The sequence below is a fragment of the Cherax quadricarinatus genome, chromosome 13 (assembly GCF_038502225.1).
Source record: "Cherax quadricarinatus isolate ZL_2023a chromosome 13, ASM3850222v1, whole genome shotgun sequence".
In the NCBI taxonomy this organism is placed as follows: domain Eukaryota; kingdom Metazoa; phylum Arthropoda; class Malacostraca; order Decapoda; family Parastacidae; genus Cherax; species Cherax quadricarinatus.
Window position 1 is genome coordinate 45,236,309 of NC_091304.1, and position 15,617 is coordinate 45,251,925.

A 15,617-nucleotide genomic window follows, 5' to 3' on the forward strand; every position below is an offset into this window, starting at 1 on the left:
ATCAATATGGCTTTCGTAAGGGATGTTCTACCATAGACCCCTTACTACGCTTGGATACGTATGTTCGTAATGCCTTTGCAAATAACCACTCAGTTATTGCCATATTTTTTGACCTTGAGAAGGCATATGACACAACTTGGAGGTATAATATTTTAGCCCAAGCCCACTCCTTAGGCCTTCGAGGCAATCTACCATCCTTCCTTAAGAACTTTTTAACTGACAGGCATTTCTGTGTTCGGGTTAATAATGTGCTCTCCCCGGACTTTATCCAAGCTGAAGGTGTCCCCCAGGGATGTGTTCTGAGCACAACACTTTTTCTCCTTGCTATTAATGATTTGGCCTCTAGTCTTCCATCAAATATTTGGTCATCACTCTATGTTGATGACTTCACTATTGCCTGTGCAGGCGCTGACTGTCACCTCATTACAGTTTCTCTCCAGCATGCAGTCGACTGTGTTTCCAATTGGGCCACCACACGTGGGTTTAAATTTTCCAGCACTAAAACTCGCCAAATTACTTTCACTAGACGCTCTGTCATCTCCGATCATCCTTTGTACCTCTATGGCTCCCGTATCCCTGAATGTGATAGTCAAGTTTCTGGGCCTCCTCTTTGATCGTAGGTTATCCTGGAAACCTCACATTACCTCTCTGAAGGTAACTTGTCACAGCCGGCTGAACCTTCTTAAAACCCTTGCTCATCTTTCATGGGGAGCTGATCGTCGAACCCTCCTTCGCCTACATTCCACCCTTATTTTATCGAAACTTGATTATGGTGACCAGATCTATTCAGCGGCATCTCCTGCTACTCTCTCTAGCCTTAACCCCATTCATCACCAAGGATTACGTTTATGCCTTGGTGCTTTTTGCTCTTCCCCTGTCGAGAGCCTCTATGCAGAAGTGAACGTTCCATCCTTATCTGATCGCCGTGATGCCCATTGCCTTCGCTACTATGTACGCTCTCATGATCTCCGCAGTCCTTCCATTTATAGAATGGTCACTGATATTAGTAGACATTCTTTATTTGTTCGCCGCCCCTGTTTACTCTGTCCCTTCTCTCTTCGCCTTCATTCGCTCTTGTCTTCTCTTCAGTTACCACCTTTCTATGTTCATGTAGCATCTCACTTTTCCCTACACCCCTGGGAAGTTCCAGCTGTTCGAGTCTGTTCTTTCTCTCTCCCTTGCTCGAAAGCCCAACTGTCTATGGTCGCTTCCCGCTCTCTTTTTCTTGACCACTTTCACTCTCATTCTCATGCCATTGCTGTGTACACAGATGGCTCTAAGTCTTCTGACTGCGTAGGATTCGCAGCAGTGTTTCTGGACAGCATCGTAGAAGGGCATTTACTATCTTCGGCTAGTATTTTTACTGCTGAATTGTATGCCATCCTTGCAGCACTTATCTGTATTGCATCTATGCCTGTGTCATCATTTGTGGTTGTCTCAGACTCCCTTAGTGCTTTACAGGCTATACAGAAATTTGATGCACCTCACCCCTTAGTCCTCCGTATCCAACTTTGGCTACGCCGCATCTTTACCAAGCATAAAGATAATGTTTTTTGTTGGGTCCCTGGTCATGTTGATGTACAGGGCAATGAACAGGCAGACACTGCTGCGCGGTCAGCAGTACATGACCTACCAGTTTCATATAGAGGTATTCCATTTACAGACTATTTTGCTGCAATATCTTCCCACCTTCACACCCGTTGGCAACACCGTTGGTCTACTATGCTCGGCAACAAACTTCAATCTATTAAACCAAGTATAGGTTACTGGCCGTCTTCTTATCACCAGTGTCGAGGTTGGGAGACTACTCTCTCCCGTCTTCGCATTGGCCATACTCGTCTTACTCATGGATATCTCATGGAGAGGCGCCCTGCTCCTCTCTGTGAGAATTGCCAAGCTCCATTATCAGTCAGCCACATTCTGTTGGACTGCCCACTTTATCAACGAGCACGCAGAATTTACCTCCGTCGTCGTCTTCGCTCCGCTGCTCTCTCTTTACCTTCCCTTCTCGCTGATGGACCCACCTTTCATCCGGACTCTCTCATTGACTTTTTGACAACAACTGACTTACTTCACAAATTCTGATACCTTCAGCCCTTTCTACTTCAATCTCTTGCTACCCTCTACCCCCGTACTATCCCCTGCCCCGCTGTTTTCTGTAACCTACTGTGGCTTATCATCCCTCCTCCCTTCTGCCTCTCCTGTATGACCTCTACATACCCTCGCTTCAGTAGACTTCCCTACCCTGCAGCGCTGTATAGCCCTTGTGGCTTAGCGCTTCTTTTTGATGCACTATAATAATAAAGAAAACTTAGATTACACTTTGTATAAAAAAAATATTGACATATGCTCTGTTACTTTAACGCTGCTTTACGCCCTTTCATTCTTCCCACTGTCTCACATACTTCTCTCACATCCAAATCTGGCTCTTCCTCACTCCTAGATGTCATACCCAACTGTGTAATGCATTGAATCAGTACTTCCCTTTCTTCATCAACATTCAAGAACTCTGTAAAATATTCCCTCTAGCTTCCAAGTAGCTCCATTTTCCCGTCTAATAATTCCTCTCTTCCCTTTTGTTTTTATTAAATATATTTGTCTCCAAGGCTTTTTCTTCTCATTGATTTCATTTCAAAACTTTTTCTTATTCTCAGGAAAATTTGTTGATAAAACCACATCCACTCTTGTTTTTTAGCTCTCCTTGTACATTCTCTCACCACTCTTTTAACTTTATTTTACTCTCCCTATAATCTGCTCTCTTTACATCACTTCCATGTTTCAAAATCCTTTCATATGGTAACTTTCTTATCCATACCACTTTTCTTACCTCGTCATTCCACCAATCTTTCCTTTTTCCTGCCGCACCTACCCTCCTATACCCGCAAATTCATGCTGCACGCTAATACTGCATTCTTAAATCTACCCTATACCTCCCTTCGCATTATCTAGTCTTTCTGCAGCCCACCTTTTCTCCCATTAGTTTTTCCCTTACTATCTCCTTCTATAGTAACTTTTACATTTCAGTACCCACTGAGGGCATTCTCCTTGTACCCCATCTACCTTTTACTCTCATTGTAGCTACGGATAAAAAAAAAATATCTCTGCTGCCCTTCTAAACGAATGCACGCTATTAAATCTGCCTATCATCTTTTGTCTATTAATATATAGTCCAATAAATGACTACATCTACAAGGTATACAGGCCTAGCTGACCTCAATGACATACTACTCTATAGAAAGTAGCTTGTTATGCAGAGCATTTCGGGTAAATTAGGTCAATTTTGTCCCAGGATGCGACCCACACCAGTCGACTAACACTCAGGTACCCATTTTACTGATAAGTGAACATGGACAACAGGTGTAAGGAAACACTTCCAATGTTTCCACTCTTGCCGGGAATCGAAACCAGACACAGCGTGTGAAGCGAAAGCTTTGCCTATCAGGCCTCGAGCCACCATATTTATCCTCAATTTCTTAAAATATATATTACCTATTATCAAACTTCTTTCTATACATACTGCACAGAAAGACTTAAATGAACTACATAGTTCAGTTAGAGGTCTCCTCCCCCATAACCATTTACCCTTTGTTTCAAACTTACCTCCTCCTTCCTTTACAACAGTTTCTCCCACTTTACTACTAATATCCCCCACAACAATTATTTTTTTACTTGGTTCAAAACTCCAACACTCACTTGATATCTGCCAAATTCTCTCCCTCTGCAAAAATCGCTTTCATAGGCGCACAACCAATTACAATGGCCTACTTCTCATATCCCATCTATATACCCCATTTAACATTACTGTTAGCCCTTCTTGTACTCAATTTCTCTCAGATAACACCAGTTTTAGTCCTAGTCACATCTTCCCATTGAATTTTCCCTATCCTATTTAGATTCATTTTGCTTAGAGCTATGACATTCAGCTTATTTTTCATTCATCAAATTCAAAATTAATTCTTTCTTCTCATTCCTGCCACACCATGACCCATAAAAACATCCAAACTTTACAGTAAAGCTATCTTCTTCAATATATTAATTTATACAGGAGAAAGGGGGTTACTAGCCTAGACATTTTTGCAAAACGCATGGCTTATGAAGGATGAATTCTCCACCTATCCATGGAGATGAAAGGAAACTGTAAGAACAAATTATATATATATATATATATATATATATATATATATATATATATATATATATATATATATATATATATATATATATATATATATATATATATATATATATATATATATATATATATATTGCAAAACAACCACTGTGAAAGAGTAGTGAAATTCCAAACGCTTTCGTGACTACTCACATTGTCAAGGAACTATGAAAGTAATACATCAAAGGAAGGCAATTAAAGGGCTTAGACTACACCTCACAATCAACCCCCACAACAAAGAAACACCTGATGCGTGACAATACCGGACTCATAAGAAAAGAGGAACACTGCAGTAGGTCTGCTGGTCCAACTAGACAGGTCCTCACCACATCCCACTAACAAAATATGCTACCCAAGAAATAAGGTTTATTATTTGCCCAATGTATTATTAAATTCTTCCGAAATTTTATTAATTATAAATGAATCTAAATTATATAAACCAAATAAAATTTGGGAAGAATTTAATACATTGGACAAATAATAAACCTTATTTCTTGGATAGATTATTTTGTTAGTGTATATACGTATAGAATACGCGAGAATATTTTTTGAAGGAAGTTGATTATAAGCGGTGCTGTTACTCACCTGAGGCCAGCTTGACCTTGCCAACATGGAGGGCGAAGTAAGGCGTAAAATAACGCTCCATCCGAGTTAGTTCACTCTGGCTGCTGTGGAAGGAGAAGAAGACCTTGAAGGTGGGAGTAACTCCAGAGTGATAAAAGTTTTAGTAAGTATTTGCATCCTTGTATCTCATGCGCAGCTTCAGTGTCCTGTACAAGAATGCTTATTATAAGGGTAAATATTACTCCTTGGTGATATTATTTTGCTCATCGTGATTAAAATAATGTTCTGAATGCGAAGTGTATATGCCGCCTTACCCAGGTGCTGAATGACCCTTATGTATTTAGCGCTTCTACTACTAAAACTCTTACTACTACTATTATCCAGTTAGGACGTGTCGAGTGTGCTCTCTACAGACTGAACCAAGATGCCCTCCATCGAGCAACTTTACCAACAGCTTAAGAAAGAATTGAGGATGGCGAAGATGGAGATTCGGTGACTGACGGAGGAAAACAAGAAGATTGGTAGTAGTCCTCCTATTTTCAGTCCTCAGGTCAAGAAGGGAAACTGGTCAGTGGCTGGACAGCATGAAACGAGGTTGACGATCAAGAAGACGTATGGAAAGGTAGAAACGATGAAGAAGAAAGAGGCTGCTGTGGAAGCTGTTGTGGTAACATCTAATGCATTCTCCATGCTACCCGACGAATGTGAGTCGACTACTGGGAACGTCACGATGAACGACACCAAGGAAGGTAAGAATGTTGTTGTTGGGGATAGCCAAGTTAGGTATATGGATAGGGCTTTCTGCTTGAAGGACAAGAGTAGGAGACAGAGGGTTTGCTTTCCTGGGGCTGGGATGGAGGATATTGTTAGCTGTCTGGATGACATCATGAGAGGTAATGGGAGCAATCCTATTATCTGTCTCAGTGCTGGAGGCAACGATGTTGGCAGATGTAGGAGTGAAGACCTGATTAGCAGGTATAGGTCAGCAATAGAAATAATTAGGAGGAAGGGTGGGAACCCTACCATATGTGGTATTTTGCCAAGGAGAGGAGTTGGAAATGAATGGTTGTCCAGGGCAATTGGTGTCAATTGCTGGCTGGACAAATACTGTAAGGAAAATGCAGTAACATTCATTGACAACTGGGACCTCTTCTATGGCAGAAATGACATGTATGCCAGGGATGGGGTTCACTTATCTAGGTCTGGGATGGGGGTACTGGCAACTGCAGTGGAGGGAGCTGTTAGGACTTTAAACTAGGAATAGTTAGTGGTATGGGTTTTGACAGGAAAACAGTGAAGTCCCAGTGTAGTAATATTATGAGTTCTAGGGAAACTAGTAATAAGCAGAACGAGGTAGATATTGAAAAGCCAGTGACACTAGGTGATAAGGACAGTAATAGGTTTAGTAGAAAAACAGAAATGAGCAGGAAGGGTAAAGAGAAAGGAGAGTCTTTCAATGTTTATTATGCTAATAGCCGTAGTGCTAGGAATAAGATGGACGAGTTGAGATTAGTTGCTAGTGCAGGTAACATTGATGTATTTGCCTTAACTGAGACGTGGTTTAATTCAAAAAGTCGGGACATGCCTGCGGAATGTCACATTCAGGGTTTTAAATTGTTCCAAGTATATAGAAGTATCGGGAAATGGGGTGAGGTGGCATTGTATGTCCGAGATCGCTTGAACTGTTGCATAAAAACGAGTATTAAGTCTGAAGTAACGCATACAGAGTCTGGATAGAATTTTCAGAGGGGCATGAAAAATTGATTTTAGGTGTGATATACCGTACCCCAAACTTAGATAGGGACCAAGGGAGACTACTATGGGAGGAAATTGTTAAGGCCACAAGGCACGATAATGTAGTAATTCTAGGAGACTTTAACTTTAGTCATATTGATTGGAATTTCTTGACTGGGAATTTAGAATCATACGACTTCTTAGAAGTAGTTCAGGATTGTTTTTTGAAGCAGTTTGTGACAGAACCTACAAGGGGAAATAACCTGCTTGACTTAGTTCTGGCAAACAATGAATCCCTTGTTAATAATTTAGAAATTTCAGAGGAACTGGGTGCTAGCGCCCACAAATCAATTACATTTAGCATTGAATGGAAGTATGATAGTAGGGATAATTCAGTAATAGTCCCAGATTTTCGCTTAGCAGATTACAATGCGCTTAGAGAACGCTTATCATCTGTTGACTGGGGTAATGAAGTGAGATATCAATATGACAGTTTTCTGAACACTATACATGCTGCTCAAAGAACGTTTATCCCGTATAAAGAAATTAGATCAAATAGAAATGACCCAAAATGGATGAATAATAGGCTGAAATATCTACTAGGGCATAAGAAGGGAATTTATAGGAGTATCAAAAGAGGTGAGGGTCATCTTATGAATCAGTATATTGACATTAAGAGGGACATTAAAAAGGGGATAAGAAAAGCTAAAAGGGACTATGAAATTAAAGTTGCTAGGGATTCGAAAACTAATCCAAAATTTTTTTCCAGGTCTATAGAACAAAAGTCAGAGATAAGATAGGTCCCCTTAAAAATAACTATGGGCATATTACTGACAAAGAGAATGAAATGTGCTCGATTTTAAATAATTATTTTCTCTCGGTTTTTACACAGGAAGACACTAACAATATTCCAGAAATTAATTTTTATAGTGGGCCTGAAGAAGATAAATTATGTAACATCACAGTCACTAATGAAATGGTTATGAAACAAATAGACCGACTGAAGCAAAATAAGTCGCCGGGTCCTGATGAGGTTTTTTCAAGGGTTCTTAAGGAATGCAAAATGGAACTCTGTGAACCATTAACTAATATTTTTAATTTATCTCTTCAAACAGGTGTAGTGTCTGATATGTGGAAGATGGCTAATGTAATTCCTATTTTTAAAGCAGGGGACAAGTCGTTACCGTCAAATTAACGCCCAATAAGCCTGACCTCAATTGTAGGCAAATTACTAGAGTCAATTATAGCTGAGATTATAAGAAGCCATCTCGATAAGCATAGCTTGATTAATGATACTCAGCATGGATTCACAAGAGGCCGTTCTTGTCTAACTAATTTATTAACTTTCTTCAGTAAAGCTTTTGAGGCTGTTGATCACGATAAAGAATTTGATATTATTTACTTAGATTTTAGTAAGGCTTTTGATAGAGTTCCGCACCAAAGACTGTTAAACAAAGTGGCAGCTCATGGCATTGGGGAAAAAGTGCTCTCGTGGATCGATTCATGGCTCAGACAGGAAGCAGAGAGTGTCCATAAATGGGGTTAAATCCGAGTGGGGATCTGTAACAAGTGGCGTACCACAAGGATCAGTCTTAGGCCCAGAAAAGTGGCAGATGCAGTTCATTGTAGATAAATGCAAGGTTCTGAAGCTCGGGAGTGTCCATAACCCCAGCACTTATAAGTTAAGGAATTTATAGGCATATCAAAAGAGGTGAGGGTCATCTTATGAATCAGTATAGTGACATTAAGAGGGACATTCAAAAGGGGATAAGAAAAGCTAAAAGGGACTATGAAATTAAAGTTGCTAGGGATTCTAAAACTAACCCAAAAAGTTTTTTCCAGGTATATAGAACAAAAGTCAGAGATAAGATAGGTCCCCTTAAAAATAACTATGGGCATCTTACTGACAAAGAGAATGAAATGTGTTCGATTTTAAATAATTATTTTCTCTCGGTTTTTACACAGGAAGACACTAATAATATTCCAGTAATTAATTTTTATAGTGGGCCGGAAGAAGATAAATTATGTAACATCACAGTCACTAGTGAAATGGTTGTGAGGCAGATAGACAGACTGAAGCAAAATAAGTCGCCAGGTCCTGATGAGGTTTTTTCAAGGGTTCTTAAGGAATACAAAATGGAACTCTGTGAACCATTAACTAATATTTTTAATTTATCTCTTCAAACAGGTGTAGTGTCTGATATGTGGAAGATGGCTAATGTAATTCCTATTTTTAAAACAGGGGACAAGTCGTTACCGTCAAATTACCGCCCAATAAGCCTGACCTCAATTGTAGGCAAATTACTAGAGTCAATTATAGCTGAGATTATAAGAAGCCATCTCGATAAGCATAGCTTGATTAATGATACTCAGCATGGATTCACAAGAGGCCGTTCTTGTCTAACTAATTTATTAACTTTCTTCAGTAAAGCTTTTGAGGCTGTTGATCACGATAAAGAATTTGATATTATTTACTTAGATTTTAGTAAGGCTTTTGATAGAGTTCCGCACCAAAGACTGTTAAAGAAAGTGGCAGCTCATGGCATTGGGGGAAGGGTGCTCTCGTGGATCGAATCATGGCTCACAGACAGGAAGCAGAGAGTGTCCACAAATGGGGTTAAATCCGAGTGGGGATCAGTGACAAGTGGCGTTCCACAGGGATCAGTCTTGGGCCTGTTGTTGTTTATAATATATATCAATGATCTTGATGAAGGAATTACTAGTGATATGAACAAATTCGCCGATGACACAAAGATAGGTAGGATAAATGATTCAAACGTAGACGTTAGGGAACTTCAGAAAGATTTAGACAAACTCCATTCTTGGTCAGAAAAGTGGCAGATGCAGTTCAATGTAGATTAATGCAAATTTCTGAAGCTCGGAAGTTTCCATAACCCTAGCACTTATAAGTTAGATAAAGTAGAACTTAGCCATACAGATTGCTAAAAGGACTTGGGGGTTATGGTGAGCAGCAACCTCAAACCAAGACAGCAATGCCTAAGCGTCCGTAATAAGGCAAATAGATTGTTGGGATATATATCAAGAAGTGTAAGCAACAGAAGTCCAGAGGTTATACTGCAGCTTTATACATGATTAGTAAGGCCTCACCTAGATTATGCAGCTCAGTTCTGGTCTCCATATTACAGAATGGACATAAATTCGTTAGAAAACATTCAGCGTAGAATGACTAAATTAATACATAGCATTAGAAATCTTCCTTATGAAGAAAGATTGAAGACTCTTAAATTACATTCACTTGTTAGATGAAGAATGAGGGGAGACCTGATCGAAGTGTATAAGTGGAAAATGGGTATTAATAAAGGGGATATTAATAAGGTCTTGAGGATATCTCTCCAAGAGAGAACCCGCAGTAATGGATTTAAATTAGATAAGTTTAGATTTAGAAAGGACATAGGAAAGTATTGGTTTGGAAATAGGGTAGTTGATGAGTGAAACAGTCTACCTAGTTGGGTTATTGAGGCTAGGACTTTGGGTAGTTTCAAATTAAGGTTGGATAAATATATGAGTGAGAGGGGTTGGATTTGATTGGGACTTGCAAATGAGTGGATAGAGTTATCAGAGATTATTTCTTGGGTAGTATTGAAAATTGGGTTGGGCAAATGTTTTGTTAGTGGGATGGATTGTAAAGGACCTGCCTAGTATGGGCCAACAGGCCTGCTGCAGTGATCTTCCTTTCTTATGTTCTTATGTTCTTATTATTATTATTATTATTATTATTATTATTATTATTATTATTATTATTATTATTATTATTATTATTATTATTATTATTATTATTATTATACTAATAAAAATATTTGACTTCATAGTACACTATTAAAATCAAAAGTTTTAGTCTTAGCTTTTAAAGTATGCTCACCAACGTTTGAATTAAATAATTCCATTAGAGCATCCATTTTGTAAATTTTTTAACTACTATTGTTCTTTAAGGCAGTAGATTATGAATGCTATAAATGACTGCCATCTGCAGTGCAGTTTAAATTATTTTTAAGTGAATAAAAGATACACCACGTTGTGTGGTTACCCTCATTTATATGACATTTCATAAGGCTCGAGAAAAAACTGTTTACCTAATGTACTCATTTCACACACAATGATTTCCCTGTCACATTACGTTACACGGGATGGGTTTTTTGCCACACTTCATCACACAGGATGGTTTTCCAGTCATGCACTGTCACACAGGATGTTTTTCCATTCATACACTGTCACACAGGATGGTTTTCCAGTCACACATTGTCACACAGGATGATTTTCAAGTCACACTGCCACACAGGATGCTTTCCAGTCACACACTATCACACAGGATGGTTTTCCAGTCACATACTATCACACAGGATGCTTTTCCAGTCACACACTGTCACACAGGATGGCTTTCCAGTCACACACTATCACATAGGATGGTTTTCCAGTCACACACTGTCACACAGGATGGTTTTCCAGTCACACTGTCACACAGGATGCTTTTCCAATCACACACTGTCACACAGGATAGTTTTCAAGTCACACTGCCATACAGAATGCTTTTCCAGCCACACACTATCACATAGAATGCTTTTCCAGTCACACACTGTCACACAGGATGGCTTTCCAGTCACACACTATCACATAGGATGGTTTTTCCAGTCACACTGTCACACAGGATGCTTTTCCAATCACTTTCTCAGACAGGATTGTTTTCCAGTCTTACACTGTCACACAGGATGTTTTTCCAGTCACACTGTCACACAGGATGGACTTTCTAATAAAGTATTGAAATTTGTCACCTTGAGATGGGAGACTTCAGTACTGGGATGAGAATACCGTTATTGATTCAATAGCAATGAGAGGTATAAAAGTTTTCTTCCAGCACATCCGGAGTTATTTTTATATGGGATCACCATTTTGGATGGTATATCACACACCGATTTAGCAGAACGGATGAGAACATCATCACATAAACTACAAAAGACTATTATTCGTCAGGGACTATTGGAGAAATTCAGCTTTTGTCATAGCTGAGATTCTTATTGCATTCAACACGGTACAGTGGCTATAACAAAGGGGTAGCAGAAGCTGTACCGCAGGTTAGAGCCACCAGAATTCTTTGTAAAAGTTTACAATCATTCTCTAGGAGTTTTCATGCATGCCAATGAAATCAATACTCAGGAAAGCCGTAAGTCTTTCAAAGGAAGGTCTCCAGTGGGATAAAGCGACACTTCCGGTTAGACCTGAGGAAAGTAAGAGTTTGCAAGGCAACACAGATAGCATTATTCGCATTTCAATCTTCGTGTATGGCATCCAGCGACCTAGTGAGAGACTCCCAAAATGCCTGAAAGGGTCTGTAGGAAATATCGAATCATCGTGGCGGTGGGATAAACTTGCAGTGTCCCTGATGCCTTCCCAGGCACTTGCCTCGACCCTCAAGTCATTCACATTTTTGCAGTTCTTTGTCCATCTGCCGTCATTCTCACCGAACATAGATGCACCTGCATCGCATCTGGGTCAGTAGGCCTGTTGCAGTGTTTCTCGATTCTTTTGTTCTTCTTATGTTCTTACCACGTGGGTAGACCAATTTGGGCTCATCTCCCATAGGACAGAACGAAAGAATGCACGACATAAAGCGGTAAATGATATAATTAAGCAAAGCCATGCTTCAGTCTGTTAGCCATCAGAATCTGAAGATAAAGTGATAAGGCTCGACGGCAGCCAAAGGCGCCTGGTTGGAGTCACCATACTACCTTGGAAGGACGAAAAACTGATATCATGGGACTACACTTGCGGGTCTACAACGGCCAACAGTTCCCTGCGATACTCCAAAGATGAAGGGGTGACTTCTCTAGTTTGAGGGAGACCCAGATGATCAATAAATACAGGGACCTGTCAGCCACAGCACCGTGTCTTCCTTTGCAGATGACACCCGAATCTGCATGACAGTGTCTTCCATTGCAGACACTGCAAGGCTCCAGGCGGACATCAACCAAATCTTTCAGTGGGCTGCAGAAAACAATATGAAGTTCAACGATGAGAAATTTCAATTACTCAGATATGGTAAACACGAGGAAATTAAATCTTCATCAGAGTACAAAACAAATTCTGGCCACAAAATAGAGCGAAACACCAACGTCAAAGACCTGGGAGTGATCATGTCGGAGGATCTCACCTTCAAGGACCATAACATTGTATCAATCGCATCTGCTAGAAAAATGACAGGATGGATAATGAGAACCTTCAAAACTAGGGAGGCCAAGCCCATGATGACACTCTTCAGGTCACTTGTTCTATCTAGGCTGGAATATTGCTGTACACTAACAGCACCTTTCAAGGCAGGTGAAATTGCTGACCTAGAAAATGTACAGAGAACCTTCACGGCACGCACAACGGAGATAAAACACCTCAATTATTGGGCGCTTGAGGTTCCTAAACCTGTATTCGCTGGAACGCAGGCGGGAGAGATACATGATTATATACACCTGGAAAATCCTAGAGGGACTAGTACCGAACTTCCACACGAAAATCACTCACTACGAAAGCAAAAGACTTGGCAGACGATGCAACATCCCCCCAATGAAAAGCAGGGGTGTCACTAGCACGTTAAGAGACCATACAATAAGTGTCAGGGGCCCGAGACTGTTCAACTTCCTCCCAGCATACATAAGGGGGATTACCAACAGACCCCTGGCAGTCTTCAAGCTGGCACTGGACAAGCACCTAAAGTCGGTTCCTGACCAGCCGGGCTGTGGCTCGTACGTTGGTTTGCGTGCAGCCAGCAGCAACAGCCTGGTTGATCAGGCTCTGATTCATCAGGAGGCCTGGTCACAGACCGGGCCGCGGGGGCGTTGACCCCCGGAACTCTCTCCAGGTCTCTAGGTAAACATGCTACAACTTCATTCCAATAGCATCGGAGATCATCAGAGTAAGGGGCAAGTGCGCACTCAAGATTATGAAGAAATTAGGAGACAACCTTGCAGGGAAATACCAAGGACCACAGAGAGACCCGCTTTCTTATCTAGATACTCAGTGTTTTGCTCTAGAGAGGAAATGCCTCTAGGAACTTTCTCCTAACAATCCTACTTTAGCAATAGGCGCACGACTGGACCAACAAACCTTCGGCTTTACAGTGGCTTTCCGCCTTGCTGCCCAATTCACACGGAATATACGTGTATTTGCGGCAGTGCGCAAGCCGACAAATATGGTTTACATGGTCTAAACTGTCCCAAAGCCAAGGGTTCGCACGCGAGATTTAAAGTCAACATTTTCAGGAGGAGCCTCGCTTCGGCTGGGTGCCCGGCTTAGAGAGAACAAAAATTCCTATCATTCAGCAATCCAGATAATCCCACTGGAATGAATAAAAGAGGGTAAAGCAGCTGGAACTGATGGAATCATGACAGAAATGTTAAAAGCAGGGGATGATATAGTGTTGGAGTGGTTGGTATTTTTGTTTAATGTATGAAAGAGGGGAAGGTACCTAGGGATTGGCAGAGAGCATGTATAGTCCCTTTATATAAAGGGAAGGGGGACAAAATAGATTGTAAAAATTATAGAGGAATAAATTTACTGAGTATACCAAGAAAAGTGTACGGTAGGGTTATAATTGAAAGAATTAGAGGTAAGACAGAATGTAGGATTGCGGATGAGCAAGGAGGTTTCAGAGTGGGTAGGGGATGTGTAGATCAAGTGTTTACATTGAAGCAAATATGTGAACAGTATTTAGATAAAGGTGGGGAAGTTTTTATTGCATTTATGGATTTAGAAAAGGCATATGATAGAGTGGATAGAGGAGCAATGTGGCAGATGTTGCAAGTGTATGGAATAGGTGGTAAGTTACTAAATGCTGTAAAAACTTTTATTTATTTATTTATTTATTTTAACATGATACAGTGAAGTAAAAAGTTATTACAGTGCAACATGCCAAAGCCCCTTGTATGCAGAGCATTATGAGCAGGCTTAAAATTAACTTAAGATCAACTAAGCAATGATATATTCAGTGGTAAATACATTATTGTAAACAGATAACAGTTTAGCACAAATGAGTATTACAAAGACAGGTCATATGGTCATTTACTGTGTTGCTGAGCATTCAGTAGATTGGAGTATTCTGTTAGGTAATGTAATTAAAAAATAAAGTTAGATTGGGTCACAGGTTAGACATTTATGAGTAATAAGTATGGATGTTTTGAATGGTGAGTAGGTTTAGAGTTTTAAATATTGGTGGAGTGTGCTGTCTGTAGTGGGAATTTGTTATCATTCTGACTGCAGCCTTTTGTTGGGTAATTAATGGTCTGAGATGGTTTATTGTTGTTGAGCCCCATGCACAAATTCCATAGGTGAGATAGGGGTAAATAAGTGAGTGATATAGGGCCAGGAGGGCTGACTGTGGAACATAGTACCATATCTTCGATAGTATGCCTACGGTCTTGGAATTTTTTTGGGAAATTTGTTGTATATGTGTTTGAAATTTGAGTCTATTATCAAGGTGGATTCCTAAGAATTTTCCCTCTGTGAGTTTTGTGATAGGTGATCCGTTTATCTTTATGTTAAGAGGGACGTCTGTTGCTCTGTTACCAAACTGAATGAAGTAGGTTTTGTCACTGTTTAGGGTAAGTTTGTTAGTACTCATCCAGGTAGATATTTTCTGTAATTCGGTATTTACAGTATTGGCTAGCATGACTGGGCTCGGGTGAGAGAAGACGTATTTAGTGTCATCTGCAAATAGTGTGGGTTTGAGTAGTTGCGATGCATTTGGTAGGTCATTTATGAAAAAGAGAAGAGGGCCTAGGACACTTCCCTGTGGGACACCAACTGTAATTGGCTGTGCTGAAGAGTTTGCCACGTTTGTGTACACATATTGGCTTCTGTTACTGAGGTAAGACTTTAGGTAGTTGAGGGAGTGCCCTCTTATACCATAGTGCGACAATTTTATATGGAGCAAGTCATGGTCAACTGTATCAAAAGCTTTACGTAAGTCTATGAAGATCCCCAGTGGGACTTCTTTTTACTCTATTGCAGTGTATATGTGTTCTAGCATGTGTATAATAGCATCATTAGTATTTTTATTAGGTCTGAACCCAAATTGACAGGGGTTGAGTATGTTGTGGGAGATGAGGTAGGAATAGATTCGCTTATGAATTAATTTTTCGAAGATTTT

General features: G+C 40.2%; 1 protein-coding gene across 5 annotated transcripts in view; it reads right to left on the reverse strand.

Annotated features, from left to right (window-relative positions):
* Positions 1 to 15,617, reverse strand: part of tsl (membrane-attack complex domain containing protein torso-like) — a 157,641-nt gene that overhangs the window by 7,164 nt on the left and 134,860 nt on the right. For all 5 annotated transcript variants that reach the window (XM_070084688.1, XM_070084689.1, XM_070084686.1 and 2 more), the window contains one exon: positions 4,757 to 4,839. In XM_070084688.1, the coding sequence (XP_069940789.1) occupies positions 4,757 to 4,839 (83 nt within the window). The remainder of the gene's footprint in view (positions 1 to 4,756; positions 4,840 to 15,617) is intronic.